The sequence below is a fragment of the Telopea speciosissima genome, chromosome 10 (assembly GCF_018873765.1).
Source record: "Telopea speciosissima isolate NSW1024214 ecotype Mountain lineage chromosome 10, Tspe_v1, whole genome shotgun sequence".
Classification (NCBI taxonomy): domain Eukaryota; kingdom Viridiplantae; phylum Streptophyta; class Magnoliopsida; order Proteales; family Proteaceae; genus Telopea; species Telopea speciosissima.
The window spans coordinates 59399410-59416450 of record NC_057925.1 but is presented as its reverse complement, the minus strand read 5'-3'; the positions used below and the strand labels follow the sequence as shown (position 1 = coordinate 59416450).

The 17041-nt window shown below is 38.8% G+C and overlaps 1 protein-coding gene across 2 annotated transcripts in view; it reads left to right on the top strand.

The window, feature by feature from the left end:
• The first annotated feature begins 9939 nt into the window (after window positions 1-9939).
• LOC122642133 overlaps window positions 9940-17041 on the top strand; it is a 41178-nt gene continuing 34076 nt past the window's right edge. The window contains exons 1-2 of one of the 2 annotated variants that reach the window (XM_043835553.1): window positions 9940-11048; window positions 14591-14839. In XM_043835553.1, the coding sequence (XP_043691488.1) occupies window positions 10758-11048; window positions 14591-14839 (540 nt within the window). In that variant the 5' untranslated portion in view covers window positions 9940-10757. The remainder of the gene's footprint in view (window positions 11049-14590; window positions 14840-17041) is intronic. The other variant, XM_043835552.1, reaches the window with a different exon arrangement.

Genomic DNA, 17041 nt, shown 5'->3' with positions numbered 1-17041 from the left:
GGTCAACTTGAACTTTTGGGGATGATATTTTCTGTCCGGGAGCATGGCCTACGCCAGTGCCCCATATGTCTCTTCCTCCTCTCCCAATAGGGTGTAGAGAAGTCATTTCATTTGGGAGGAGAGAGATAGACACTAGGGGACACTGGTACAGACCATGCTCAGGTATAGAAAACATTTTTTCTTTTAAATATTTGAGATTTTGTAATGTGTCAAAATTCAAATTATAACATAAAGGATAAGCTTACCACGCCACCAATGTGCGAAAAATCTCTCATGCCACACTAATGGTAATGCACGTGGAGAATGGTATCATCCACAATTCCACATAAGACCCACATGATCGAGATAAAAGAAATAAAATGATAAATAAATACATAAAATAAACCATGTAAGGGTTTGATGCATGTTTTTAATAAAATATTCTTTGAGCTGACCGCAAAGGGTACACTAGCACCTTCTCTAACTCTCTCCTTACATGAAATGACCTATTTGCCTTCATGGATGAAAAAACCATCTCGTCGTTCTTCACCGGTGTGCTTCTCTGTGCCACTTGCTTACCCTCTCCCTTATATTTTAATGTTTAAAATTTATTATACTTTCTAAATAAAAAAGATTTGATTGTAAAATAAAGTAAAAAACTATTAATAATATTTGAAATATGATGAAATTAATTAAGCAATCATATGAGGTCATGATTACTAAAGTTCCTACTAAAAAGGAATGTTGGGTTGTGGTGTTGCAGAGAAGAGGATGCTGAGATGCATATGTGGGAAACTAGGAAGGATAAAGGAAGGAATGACCACATTAGAGTTGGGGTGGGAGTAACTCCAAATTCATGATAAACTTGGAAGAGTCATTTGAGGTGGCATGGTCATGTTCAACGAAAGCCTTCGGATGCCCTAGTTCGGAGGAGTGACCTAATTCAAATTGAGGGAGTCAAAAGAACGAGGGGTAGACCTAAGATTACCACGGGAGAAGTGACGAATGAAGACTAGCTTAGCTTAGGCCTTGTTCTTGACATGATTTCTAATAGAGCCGAGTGGAGAGCAAAGATCCATATTGACAACCTCATTTAGTTGGACTTTAATGTTGTGATATTGTTGTTGTTGTAATAAATCCCAAATCGATGCCTAGATGTTGGACAGTTAAGAGGTGATACATAGCTAAGAAGGGTTGATGCCCTAGAGTTTGTGTTGTTGTTGTGTGCCCCTTCCTTTTAATTCTTCTATATTAATTTATTTTTCTCTACTAGGATCCATGTATCTGACCCCATTAAGTTGGGAAAAGGTTGTGTTGTTAATCACTTTAAGGGTGATCCCTTAGTGAATAGTGTTTGCAAGTTCAACTTTGTTGTCGTTGTCTACTGTATTTGGTAAGAGAGGAATGCAAGAGCTTTTCAACAACAAGCCAATTCTCCAGAGGGTGTGCTTCATCACATTGTCTTGGATACTCAAGGCAAGTTTTCTGATCTTCCATATCTGGCTCTTGACAACAAAAATAATAGAGAATTTTTTTATAAATGGGGTATCCGGGTAACCTATTCACGACCTATGGCAACCACCTATACTTGGCCTCCCCCTCCCGGCCTCCCCTTGGCTGGGTTGCTTTAAACTGTGATGGATCAGTGAAGAATGAGATGGGTGGATATGGGGCCATTGGTAGAGATAACTTGGGCAAACCAGTTTTTGCTCTAGCGGATGGTGTGAAGGAGACCAATGTGGTTAATGTTGAACTTCATGCAATCAAGTGTGGATTGTTAAAAGCAAGAGCGATGGAGCTATCCCAAGTTCAGGTTCGCTTGGACTCCCTTGTGGCTATTCAAATGATTGTGGGTCGATATCAGATCACGTGGGATGCTCTATGGTTGATTGAGGAGATACGTGAGTTGTGAGTGTAGGGATTTGAGAATCCCAATCGATCATACGCGTGCCCATATAGACTTGAAACACCATAAATTGAGAATCATAAATAACATACCTTGTTTTAATGGCGGCTGTAGTCGATCCCCAAGCTTTTCCTTCCCTTTAGCCTTCCACAGCCTTTTCACTCTTTCTCCCGTGAGTAGGAATACAAAAATAACAAGTAACAGCTGTGGGGACCTTAGGGTTGATTATATAATATTCTCCCTGACCCTAATCACACTCCCACAATGTGTAAGGTCAGATATACCCCAGACTTAAACCTAGAGTGAATTATCAATATTTACCTTATGGGCCCAATAAAGATAAAATACATTAATGAAGCCCAAAACCCAACAATTTCCCACTTGGACAAAATTAATACACATATCTTTATTGGAATTGGCCAAAACCCCATTTTCACTCAAAATTACTTTGATTCTTATTAATACCCACTTGTGTCGAACGACATCAGAAGATATGCCTCAATATACGGCATACAACTTTCTGTCATTACAGCCACAAACGATCTATTAACTCGAATCGCTTTGGGTAAACATATTAACAAGGAAACAAGAGCATAACAAGTGATCAGCAACTAAATGCTCATTTCCTCGTAGGTCCTCTACCTTGAAAATCCTCACAGGTAGTACACTTTGACATTAACTCATACTTGGGCTAAACCACCATGAACTGGAGTTAACACCATACTTTGGCTTACCGCCCATGGCTTATCTGCCAATCTTAAAGAACTTTGGCTTTAAACTGCCTATGGCTAATTGCCACTTCATTATCTTTGGCTAAATATTGCCTATGGCTAAATGCCATTGTGTTACCTTTGACTAAATACCGCCATCGTAAAAACCTTGGCTAAACATCGCCATTGTGTACATATAAGACATGTCATACAATAATATACAAAGAAACCATAACCAATAAATGCATCAAGATGGCAGGAAATAAAGAAATCACTGGTCAAATAAAGAGTTAAAATAACAGTCAAAAGGGGAGCAACAAACTCCCACAAAACGACATATCATGAACATAATAGTCATAATTGTCAAAACAATACAGACTCCCACTAAACCTCGGGAATCACACTGCCATCACCCAAACAAACATGACAAGTACTATGTTGTTCTATACCTCCATGAATCTAGGGACTTTTGCTTGTACTATACTAGTTGGTCTCCTGAAAATATGACCTCAGAGAAAAACCCTGCTGAATGAAACCCTAGAAAAAGATTCAGTCACCAACTGCACAATAGTGACGTAAACACCATCGACCTCTCCCTTAGTCACCTCTTCTCGGACAGGAAAATACTTTGTCCCTACTCGCCTTGAACTGTTTGCCTTTCGATGTTCTTTTGGGTAGACAACTGCAGAACTCTTGTCTTACCACCACCACAAGGGTTTAGGGACAGAGTTAGCAACCTTTAGTTCTGCAGTGAAAAGCCTAACCAAACAGCCCGCTCGATCGCCTCAAAATCGTCATCACGCTTCTTACATGGTGGGTAGAGCAACAACAGTCTAATATCGGTCTGCTTTACACCTTTCCATTTTTCTATAGAACTCCTCCAACCACCAAGTTGACACCACCAGAGATCAATTCCATGTCATCAGTTCAACCATTGGAGTCTGAATCTGATTATCCGGCTACACCAAGTCAGTCATCTCTCTCGTGGACTAGCCCAAAATCTCTGGCACTCAGTAAGTACCGCACCACCTTCTTAGCTGCGGTTCAAAGACCCAGTCCTACATCAGACTGAAAAGCTCCCAAGAATGCTAACTACGAATGCAATATCAAGATGAGTGCACACCTGTGCATACATCAACCTGACCACAGCTGAAGCATGAGGCCTGTCCTTCATGGAATCACTCTCAAGAAACTCCTTTGAACACTATTCCTCGTTCAAGTTGTCCCCCTTGTGGATAAGTGCATCCTCCCACATCATTGGATAAGTCAAACCTCAACAAGATCTTGTTAATATAAGCTCTCTGTGGTAACCTAAGACAGTCTTCCTTTCCACACGACTTACCATCACTTACCACGAAACCAAGTACATAGGTGTACTTTTATTTCTATGTCTTTCAATTCATGATCGCAGGAAATAAACTGTTTGGTCTCCCAAAATAGGTTAAGATCACTGTCGGCTAGCAGTATATCATCTACATAGGGCACACAGAAGATGAACCTACCCCTAGTAGTTTTCTGGTGGATGCAATTGCCAATTGCTCACGCTTAACAGAACCATACGAAGTCATAATCTGCAGCATGTTTTAGTTCTTACAGTGATTCCGACATCTTATGAATTCGATAGCCCTTCCTTTTCCTCCTCAAAACACTTATGCTGAGGCATGTGAACTCACTCTACCTGATCATTGCAGTTCAACTTACTAGGTTGGTGGTGGCTTACCAGTTTTCCTACACATGTGACTCCACGGTTTGGGTGCTACAATAATGAGTCTAAAAGATAGAAAGGCTTCCTTGTAATCAAACCCTTTCCTTCTCAGTGGAAAACTTCGGTACTGTCTTGTATTGTGGTGTTCTGCCTTCCCCTGAAGGCCAATATTGGTTTTAAAACAAACAGCTTTGATGCAACAACCTTGTACCCTTAAGGAAACTCAATTAATTTTCAAACACCATTTCATCCTAAACCCTTCCAACCATCTCACAAACGCAGACACTTTACCCTCAACCTTAAGAGAGTTTGCACAAGTGATCTTATTAATTCTACTCTCTGAGCTTGAGTGTCAAATCTATGACCCTACGATCTTACGAAATATCCTGCTATCACCCACCTTGGATTGTAAAATTTGAGAGGATAGGTTCTCAGGTAGTCCTTGGTTGTGTCAGATGGGGTATTTTAATTTACTTGTTCGAAAACTATAGTTTAAAATATCATACGTACCCCAAAATCTCAACCTAAACTTAGGATTTTCTAATTTACTTCCTTCTCAAGTGTTGACTAGCATCACCACTACTTTCGTGACACTTCCAAGCACTGTGGGACTAATTTTTTTTCTGAAAGTTACCATCTTTCCCTTGATGCAGTCAACACACTTCCCTAATACTTTAAAGGCTAAGTATCAATAATACCTTCCTCTATAGGCCCGTCCTAACCTCTGTCTGGCTAGGTTATCTATTTGCGCAAGTCCTAGTATAATCTGTGACTGATTAAACTATGGGAGAGAATAACAATTTATGCAATCATCAATTATATGATCAAAACAAATAAAAGAACCAACTGATGAGGATAGCCAACTTTATTAAAAAAAAAATATAAATCCTTATCCAAGTAAAACAAAATTCTCCTGAATTTAAACAAAACTACATGTTTTAATAAAAACAAAACAATAAAAGAAACATGAACAGAATGGTTTAAAAGTTCTCAATGGCTCCTATATGGTTTCTATATTTTCATATCCTCATCTCTCACTAAGACCTTCACCTCCCATTCACCCCTTGATCATGAAACAAAAACTCATATTCTGAGGGCTGTGGTGAATGGTCACGAGACCTGGGAGTGTAGAATGGTGATTCTGGTCTATCTACTTCCTCAGAGTCGGCCTCATCTCTTGGTGGGGACCTCGGAGTATAGTAAGGTGAGTCCGACTTATCCACTACGTCAGAGAGGATTTTCTAAATTGGTCCGCACCCAGGTGGCCAATCCCTCATTATCAATGGTCTCGGCATTTTGGGTCCTTTAAAAATCGCTGCATGTGCCCTCATGATAGCCCTATATGTTCGTGCACTCAAGCGCGTCTTCTTACTTCCTACTCGAGTGCGATTTCCAGTGTGCTGGGAAGAATCTAAGGCACAGGTATTACAGTTTTGCATCTTGAAATTATCATCTACAATCGACTTTTCTTTGGTGGGTGGCATCCTGTCAAACAGAATATCAAATCAATAACTAGCATTTGCCACACCCATAACTTCAATAATTATCCAGTGTCAAGACTGTGTCGGTTATAACAAAACAAATTAGCGTAATAGCCAAGGATTTTAGTCTAGTGTACATTCATAACCTATACTTCCTAAGATGCAGTGGTCCACATTCATTGCCTAGACCTTACTCAGTCAGGATAGCGTACACAAGTTCTAGTCACTACTAAATAGATAAACGCGCACTATTGCCCATGGGAGCATAACTAGGATGTGTAACAAACACCCCATAAAAGACAAGCTGATGCTGAAAGCCACATAATTTACGAGCAACACAATCCGAGCATATCTTCCCCTCTCTGGGCATAAGATGTGTTTAAGCTTTCATTAAGCCGTACTTCCCATAAAACCAAAAGTGACCACATTAGTCCTATCACTTTTGGGCATAAAGAGCCCCAGGGTGCTTATCCTTCCTATACTTGCATATGCATGCCTAATCTCTTTAAACTTGGGTAGCAACTCTCCTAAGCATGTACTACCAACTTTGCTGCCATGGCCGAACTGCAAAGGAAATTGATGTGCCACTGTGGTGGTCATCGCCTCATTCCTCTATAGTTTCCATAAATGAAAAACCACAGCTAATCACCTATAGTAATGAACTTTCTTACAAGCACGTGCAGTATAGTATATTTTCTAGCACCTTAACTAATTCTTATGTATAAGGTTTTTCATGCACAATCAATACCTTTCGCTAATTTAAGTATTGGGTATTGTTAATACCCATAACCTAAGGTCCATGCTAGTTTATAATGAACTAGTTTATAAAACCAGAAGAGTATCAACCGGAACTACATTTCTAACCTTTGGATTTTGAAATGCACTGGTCCTCTTCACACTCTGCTGGTTATACAATACAATGTATCAGCACATAGCCGAGAGTGTCAACCGAATCTACATCCCTAACCTTTGGGTTTTGAAATGTACTGGTCCACTCAATACTTTGCAATTACCGCGGAACAGTACCAACCTATGAAAGAGCTGTCACCTTTGGGTAAACAATTATTCCTAGGCTAGTCTCTCCCTATGTGTGTGTGTTTATTATTTTGGTCTTGGATGATGCTACCTTTGGGTGAGCATCACCACTCTTTGCTGCTCTTAGAATAAACCTTAAGTTATTGGGCATTCTAATAAAATTAGATTTTACCACTTTGGTGGATTCCATCTGACCTTATTAGAGTACCCAATTACTCATGATGCAGCCATGGGATGTTTGTAAATTCAAACAATTCAATACATGAATATTATCACACTCAACAATTCCTTAAAGAAAAACTATTGTTCTGCATTGTATCAGGTTACACTATTGCAAATGTATGCCTCATAAATGATAGAAATAAAAATGCAGGTACATACCTTTCAAAAATTGTAAAAACACAGAAATTGCTCACTGCGGGTCCTAGATGTCACATTTGAAGCAAGTGAGGCATACCATTGCGTAGCCCTCGAAAAAACAAGCATAGCGAAAAAAAACAGGGACCTCAAGCTCCCTCTCACGCGCGGTTTGAATCCGGCTCGTGATATCACACACAACCGATCAAACCAGTCAAGCTGACCGGTTCAACCAAATCGGGTCAATTGTTGGGTCAAAATTTGGGTCGGGTGACCTGCTCAAACCAGGTTTGGGTCTCGTGCCTGGGTTAACCCGTATTTCTCGAGTCGGGTTACCTCTTGGATCGGATCCCGATCGACTCATATGGATCGTGCCTGAACTGATCCAGCTGGGTCGGGCTCGATCTGGCCCATCTAGGTCGGGCCTGGTCTGCCCCACTTGGGTCGGGCTGAGTTTGACTGAGTCATGACCTGCCAGCTCACCGGGTGGACTCAGAAACCCTATCGAGTCAACCCGGCGATGAATCGTCTGCCGCCATCTCACCAAAACGGTTTTTTTTTTTTTAAACGAGAAATTAGGCTCGTGAGATTCACGCGCTTTTTCTGGCAGCGCGTACGGGTGCGTGGAGACGTTTCCAGTGAAACGGCTTGCATGGTCATGACCGCCTTGACCTCCTCTTCTATTCCATATAAAAATTTTAAAATTTTGGTGGTCGTACACCACCGGCAGCCACCATACAAGGTCGATCCAAAACCCGAAAAACCTTAAAAATTCGTTTCAAGCAAGAACATGGATTCCAGATCCATATGGGTTGGCTCTGATGCCACTTGTAGGGATTTGAGAATCCTAATCGATCATACACGTACCCATATAGACTTGGAACATCATAAACTGAGAATCATAAATAACATACCTTGTTTTAATGGCGATTGTAGTCGATCCCCAAGCTTTTCCTTCCCTTTAGCCTTCCACAGCCTTTTCACTCTTTCTCCCGTGAGTAGGAATACAAAAATAACAAGTGACAGCTGTGGGGACCTTAGGGTTGAATATATAATATTCTCCTTGATCCTAACCACACTCTCACAATGTATAAGGTCAGATATACCCCTGACTTAAACCTATAGTGAATTATCACTATTTACCTTATGGGCCCAATAAAGATAAAATACATTAATGAAGCCCAAAACCCAATAGTGAGACTCCTTTCGTAGCTGCACCTTCATACACCATGTGAGGGAAATCAACAGTTGTGTTGACTTCCTGGCAAGGTTTACATACTTTTCTCAGGAATTCCATTCTTGTTTATAGAGCCTTTCTGAACTAATTCGGAATGATGCCACTGGGAAGAGGTATTTTAGATTGTAATCTCTTTACTAAACCACTATTAATATAAGCTCCCTTTTAACAAAAAAAGAAAAAAAACCATGGGCACTTTGCCATCAAGTTTAGTACTACTAGATTCAAAGTCCAAACTCAACTCCAACTGTCCTTCATTTGTTGATGTGCATGTTCTTGTAATCAAGGTTTTAGGAATCGGTATCAAATGGCTGTATTGACAAATCCATATTGGTAGAGGCGAACACCATTATCGAAACTTTGTCAATAACGAATTGGTGATACAATATGGCTAGAGGGTAAAATGATCAAAATCAATATTGTTATTTGTATCTTTGGGGGCGAAAACGTTTGGTATGGCATAGTATTGATTTCGGCTTTGGAACTCGTCGATACTCGATCTGATATCGTGAATTAAAACGTTGCTTGTAATCCTTATCCAATGGATTACTTGGTTGAGATCTCCATGTCCCCACCTATGTTATTTATAAATCACTTTCTCTATTTTCACCACATATTTATAAGGACAAAGTTCTCCGCTACCCAATTTTAAGAAATAATCTCTTCATCCAAGGTGATTTGATGCTATGATTGAATCCATAGAATAGTGAAATGTCATCATTAGTTCCCCCTATATATGGAGGTCCAAGTATCTTGTGGGTTAAGAATTTCTCTCTTCATCACGGGTGAAGGAAAACTTGATATTGTTGTAATAACTAATAAGTAGCAATGAAATGAGATACAGATTTATCCTTCACCAATGGTAAGAGAGGTTTGGAGTTGAAAGAAGTTTGGTGTTCCAACAAGGCGCTGCCTGGACTTCTTCCAACTCCCTCTCAGTCTCTGTGGTTTTTTGAAGTCCTAACCTATTTTTTACAGATTTTGGATAGGTCCAAAGACATTAATTTTCGGCCTATGCTGAATAATTTTTACTAACTTGGCTGTAATCGATGGCTCATCAAACTAATCTGAATAAATTACCATGTATCTATGAACAATGTTAAAATTTGCCATCGTTTTAATATATATTTTCTCTTTTTCCATAACAAAATAAATGGCCACCAACTGAAATCACTTATATATATTGATGCGTTACGAACTCGTCTATTGTAACAAACAACCTTGAAGATGTTAGGAGAAAACGGTGTGGCTGAGTCATGCCACCGATACAATCTATGTAATGAGAATAAACCCTTCAATACAAAATAGTCCATAATCCAACCGTTAGATGCTCTCGCACGTCCTCCCATTGGTTCACCTTTTGATGCAGCCCACGCAGCCTGTTAGCAAACCCCTTCCTAAAATTTGAGAAAGCAAATAAGTTCTTCACACAGGCCTAATATGAAAGTGGGCCATCGTAAACCAATGGTTCGATATAATAAGCATTGCTACTTTCTTGATTGATTGATCGTCACATGCTCTTCTCTGTGTTTCAAAACCAAAAGCAGATCTGTCTTAGCGGAGTACTATATCTACTATTTTCGGGTGAGAAAGGAACTTTAATGTTCTCCATTAGGCATTTTATAGATCGGTTTTGCTCTCAGATACGACCTTCAACAGTGAATTCAAAACAAATAGTTGGGGAAACACTTGTTTCCTCTCAGAACGAGCTCGAGATCGATCGGTTTCACCATAGGAATCCCTTTTAACAAGATTTTTATTCTCATAAGGTCAACATAGAAAGTTTCTTATAACTGCATAGATCACGCTGTTCGATCTGACAGAATATGAAACTCGTCGCTGATGGAACTTGCAATAGTACGGTTCGGCCTTCAGATTGCAGTCCGTAATGTAAATGAGGCGGATTAGGATTTTTGAGTCTGTCGATCGATCTGAAACTGTTTCCCACTCCCTTTTCCTGGCTTAGAAAGAGTTGGAATTGAAGAGATTTTGCTTGGATCTTTAGATTTTTGGCTGAAGATCGCTGTGCACGGCGCTGTACATTAATTACACTAAGGAAGATCTTGCTCATTTGCTTAACGTGTTCCTAGAATCTCGCCAATACGCACTGAGCTGGTTAGGGTGATTTCTTCGAGTTCAAACTTCATATTCGGATTGTGTATTTGACTGTTCAAGGTCTTCCAAGTGAGATTTCTGTTGTTGTAGTAGGTTTATAGACTTGCGGTATAGCCGGAAGCTGAATCATATTAAGCAGTAGGCTGCTTGATTGCAATTTGAGTGCCTGTTCACTCGGCTTGGAGTTTGTGTTGCTTAGTGACTTGGCTTGGCATAGAGTTCGATTTTGACAATGCAGGGTTTCAGAGCCAAAAGCAGAATAGCAGTTCTGATTATTACAGCGGCATGGATTGGTCTTGCTGCTCTATACGGTTTGTTGAAACCCGTTCCAAATGGTTGTAACATGACTTACATGTATCCTACATACATTCCTATTTCTACTCCTGCAAACGTTTCTTCCGCAAAATATGGATTGTTCTTGTATCACGAAGGATGGAAAAAGATTGATTTTAAGGAGCATCTCCAGAAGCTTAATGGCGTTCCTGTTCTTTTTATTCCAGGAAATGGTGGAAGCTACAAACAGGCAAGGTCCTTCTCTATTAGTCCCGTTATTTGGGTTTTCATGCGTGGTGGCATTCTCTTGCTACCTAGATTTTTCTATTCAATTTTTAATCATCTTGTTGACATTAGAATATAATGAACCTTTTTCCTTTCAACGTGAACTTTCTCAAATGGCACACAGACACTTAAAACTGAGAATTTGATGCTGCATACTTTAATACATACACTTAGAAATAATGATTATAACATTTGCTTCTTAATCATTTCTTCCCTCGTTTCAGAATGTCAAACCTAAATCAGAAGATATTATGTCTAGATATGCTACTGCTTAAATTAGAATTTACAAGTTGCAAGTTGTAAAGATATGCAGTCCAAAGTGAAAGGCAAAAACTGAAATGAGGGCACATTCACAGGATGAACTGAAAATGTGCGAGTCTTAAAAGGACCATGAGAATAAAAAATAGGTACGATGCCAAGAAGCAAGCAACAAACCCTAGAGAACTTTGTGCATTCAATCTCTCTTTAAAAATAGCCTCCTTTATATACCAGTATTTTATATACCTCTAAAGACAATTTGTTTCTAAACAACAGCTCAAAACTTCTATACATTACTAGGATAGCTGTAGTCACCATCTTGATCATTGAATTGAGCATGTTTGTTTAGCTTGTCAATTGACCATTGTGAACACACCGTTTTCATAGGAAGACTTTGACATCAAGTTCAATCTTTTATAATTTTTGAACCATTTTCTTTTCTTCCACCCCTCCGCCAATACCCCCCCCCCCCCCAAAAAAAAAAAGAAAAAAAAGAAGAAGAAGTAAATGATATGCTTTGAACCCATGTTGTAACAGTGGTTTTTGTCTTCCCATTTTTCGTGGGTCAAGTTGATAAAATGAGCTACCCAGTGCATGACGCTCCTGCTACTGCAGGGTCTGGGAGGGGCAAATGTATGCAGCCTTGCTCCCTGCTTCGCAGGAGAGGCTGTTTCCAAGTTTTTAACCCACAACCAACATGTTGTATAGGGCAACTTAACTGTTGTGCCAAGGCTTGCCCACTAAGTAAAAGAAAATATAGGATTCAATGAATTTATTTTTATTGAAGTCATGCTGAACCACTTTGGCATGCTGAAGTTCCTCGTTTACCATTAGACCACATTGGTGATTCACCATAACAACAACCATAACTTTATCCCAACTAAATGGGGTCTGCTACAATCCCTACATGGATCCGAAAGGGCCATGACAATAAAAGATAGAAAAGCCGTAGAAGGAAGTAAAGAAAAAAAAAAGGTGTAAATAAAATAAAATAAAATTACTAAAGGAAAAAGTCTAAGCATTAGTCAAAGCAGCATCCCAGGAACATCCCCCTACGAGGGGTCGGCTGCACGGGTCCTTGACCTCCAAACAACTCTATCCGTGGTCATACGAGCCCTACCATATGCATATCCTTTTTTACCACTTCTCCAATAGTCATTTTAGGTCTGCCCCTACCTCTTTTAGCGGCTCTTACGAAGCTTGTCTTGGATTGGTGCAACTCCCAATTCGGTTCTAATATAAACATTCCTTACTCTATCTCTCTTGGTCTTACCGCACATCCTCCTCAACATCCTCATCTCCGCTACACTCATCTTATCTATATTACTCTTTTTAACTGCCCAACATTCCGCACCATAAGTCATCGCTGATCTGATTACTGTCCTGTAGAATTTCCCCTTAAGCTTAATAGGCATGCGTTTGTCACATAAAACTCCTAATGCTCCTCTCCATTTCAACCATCCTACTTTAATTTTGTGGGAAACATCATCTTCTATATCACCTTCTTTGTTAAAGGTTGACCCTAGGTATTTAAAGCATTCACTTTGTGGTAGCTCTCGCTCCTCAAGTTTCATCACTTCATCATCTCTTCTGGTTTGACTGAAGTTACACATCATATATTCTGTCTTTGTTCTGCTTAGCTTAAAACCTCCTAATTCCAAATTTGATTTCCATAATTCCAGCTTTGCATTTATCCCTTCCACTGTCTCATCTATCAAAACAATATCATCAGTGAATAGCATACACTAAGGGACTTCATCTTGAATATGTCTGGTTAAATCATGCATGATGAGTGCAAACAAATAGGGGCTTAGAGCTGATCCTTGGTGTAGCTCAATTGCAATTGGGACTTCGCCATATTGCATGCATTTTCTTTTGATTTGTGATGGATACTTGTATTAATATAATATGCGAAAACTGAAAATTACAGAAAATTGAATTTATGGATAAAAAAAGCTAAGATTTATGATTTTTTTCTTATGTCACACCATTTTGAGATGCTGAAGTGTCCCATTGTCCAATAGTGTGCCAATTATTCAGTCCAATGCATCTATTTTGTTTTGGTATGGGATTCCATCCCATCAGCATTAAACTATGTGAAACTGGAGAGTGCAGAATTGGGGATGAGGAATACCCTGGAGGAAGAAAAGGCCAAATGTAGAAATGCATGAAACTCAGAAAGTAACTCCAATGATTTTTTCAAAATCCTCCGGCTTGGTTGACAAGACTGACTTGAAAGTTCAACCTAACTTCTTTCTGGCTTAGGTGGAATATGATTTTTCTCCATCATTAAAATCCAGATAGTCAATATGATTGTCTTTGTTAATAGTGTACAGAATGGGGAAAAGAAAAGAGTGAGGGAAAGGATTGACCGGAAAACTTTTCAATGCCAATATTAATAACTGAAGCTTCTATTGAAGTAGTTGACATTAATGCCCCTTGTTACTTTGAAGTTTGAATTGTTGGATCAATATCTTATTTCAAAACAAAAGGTGTTTCTCTGGGTCTACTGTCAACATTTTCAGAAGTTACTAATCAATCATAAAAAAGCCCCTTAAAATTCAAGTTTCTCTCTCTCTCTCTCTCTCTCTCTCCATTGGCCTAAAATTTTCACTCCAATGAAGGGATAAATTCTCTCCTCTATTCATGAGGTGAAATGATTTATTGCATCTCCAAATTATTGCTCTTGTATTCATTAGATAATGCTGCTACTTCCAATTTCTTTTGTAATTAAATTTGACATTGTGAGATCTTCCATTGAATTGCATTGCTAGGAATCTGGTTGATTTCCACATTCTTGTTTTTCTTTTTAATATATATAGTCAATTTAATAAAGAGGAACTGTAAAAGAAGTCAATATAACCTGATACTACTTGTTATGGAGAAAGGGAAAGGTTACATGAACTGAAATAAACTGAATTAAAATTTTTTCATCTGGATACTAGTCACATTTTTTTATGTGTTTGTATGTGTCTGTCTGTGTGTTTAGGTTCACTTAGGAGTGCTGAAGACTTCTCACTCAGAAGTCACAACCTTCTCCACACCACTTCTTAGATATCCATATTTCCACTTTGTGTAGATGAGCACAAGATTTGAAATTGTGTGCCAGTGATTATTCAGACATAGATTGTGGCCTTTAGACATTTGTCACTTTAGTGCCACTTGGTTCGAAAATGGATTCACTTTATTGTTGGCACTTTATTGTTGGAATTTTTATATTAGTTCTTTCAACTTTTGTTCTTCTTCCAGGTACGCTCCTTGGCAGCAGAATCTGATAGGGCTTATCAAGGAGGTCCACTCGAGCGTATGTTTTACAAGGAAGCATCTCCTTTGCCTGATGAGGGAGTAGATAATATGGATGTTAATGGACTTTCATTACCCAACCAGTATTCACGGATGTTGGATTGGTTTGCTGTCGACCTTGAAGAAGAACATTCTGCAATGGATGGTCGGATAATTGAAGAACATACAGAATATGTTGTCCATGCTATTCACAGGGTATCACATTTTATACTACTTCAGCTCTTCTGTGTAGAATCAAATATTGCTTTTCAAATAATTCTTTTTTGTAGCTTGAAGTATCTTAAATATGACATGGATTCAGCTCACAAGTCTTTGTTTGTTTTGTTAAAAAAACCGCCTTGGAAAGAAAATTTTCCTTTCAGTCCCCTCTAAAATGAGATCCAGCACTATAACTCCATAGAGATGAGGGAGGAAATTTGAAGGCCTGGTACTCTAGCATTAATTTTCGTCTTTGTGCCTCTTGATTGTGATATTTTTGGATTTTAAAAAAAATTTATTTTCAAGGATAATGTGAGGTGATTAATTCTGGATGGCTTTCTAGATTTCTCTCCCCTACTTGGACCCATCAAAGTGATGTATGATGGATTGAAAGATCCAAATCCTACATTTATGGTGGGCTGACCCTAGAGAAAATATTATCAAACGGTTGACAATCAAGAGAGAAACTATGGAGAATTAAGGGAAGAATTCTGATTTGCAATTCAAAATTGGAATTAGATAAGAAAAAAAAGGGCAGACATTAGAAATTAAGAGCAGGAATAGAATTAGAACTGAAGCAGAATTTAAATCAGCTTCGGATGTTTATAATTAGATCTGTGCCTGCTTTGTTAAACATGTGTTCCTGTGAACCAGAACTTGTAGAAGTGAAGAGGTACAGGGCTTGAAGGGAAAAGAAACAGAATTTGATTGAGAAGAAGAAAAAATAGTACAGAACAGAGATAACAAGAAAGAAATCAGAGACGGAAGAGAAAATCCGAAAAGAGTGGTGTACTGTTCTGGTGATGTGAACAGTACCTTTTAGAAAGCATTAAAGAAATCGGACCAGTTCCCTATGGGCTCATATGAACTTCTCTAATCTTACTAAACTCGACACTTTTTCATTCCAATCTATGTTAAAAGATAAGCATTACGAGAGTTTTGATAATATTAGTTCCTTATGCCCTAAATTATTAGTTTCTTGTTTTATAAGTAACTACTTACTTATGGATTAAAGTAACCTGACTTATCCATAAGGTATTAGAAACTTCTTCCAAGGCCAAAATTACAAAATGACCCTGTCTAGAATTATTAATTGTAACCATATCCCTGCTTTACTATAACCCTAAACAAACTTAAATACCCTTAACACCTATAATTAGACAAACCTAAAGGCTCTTAACCAGACTCTTATACAAAATAAGGATACCTTGTACAAAAGACCTGAAATGACTACTAATTGCATTCATCCAGTGCAACCAAAATTATTGCAATAAGCTCCAAAAATTCCTCTATGATGCTCTCCCATTTACTTGAGTGAAAAGTGGTTTTGGTGCTCCCTCATCACAAGGTCCAGAATCTAAGTGTTTTTTTTGCCCATAACCAGGCAACATAGTGTCTTTATCTAAAGTGGCCTCTGTCAGTTTTAGTGGCTTGTGCGTTTAGCTGTTAGTTGTTGGTCTTTCGTTTTATACTTTTTTGATTTCACAGTGCAATTATTAGTGTTCCTTTTATGTATCTGTAGCTGTAGATTTTGTTATGGTACTGTCCCAATATAATTAGTTTGGTTCAACTAGACATTAATTTTAGGGCTAATTTAGAGGGTATATATTGTTCCTTGATTGAATAAGTGAAAGAGGAAGGTGTTGCTTCCATTCATTGTAAAAACCTGAAATCTGAAGACACAAGAAGAGGGGGGGGGGGAGAGAGAGAGAGAGAGAGATGTCATCTCTGAACTACCCTACTAGCACCTAATTTGCCCTTCTCGACACATGACAAATTTTTGGTCTTAAACCAAAATGGAAAAACCTGCCTATTACATAACTGGGACCATATGGGGACCAGAAGAGTAGTGGTGGGCTCAGTGTTCCAAAGCCGAGTACTAGTTGGCTATCTTGATTCTTGAGGGAGAGACTATGTACATGGTCAATCAAACTGATTGTAAATCAATTCAACTCAAACAAACCTTATCCCAACTAACTGGGATCGGCTACACAAACCTATTTCAATTCAGCTCTGTTCAAAGCCATATTTGTTGCTAATTAAAGGCTTGATCGGAAATCAACCAGCACCTAAAATTGCAGAGAACTTTCCTAGAAGAGGGGTAAACGAGGATTATTGTGGATATATTTTGCATCTCAAAATTTCTTTCTTGTGTATCCGAACTGGTTTGCCTCCAGAAGATCCTATTCTGTGGTGGTT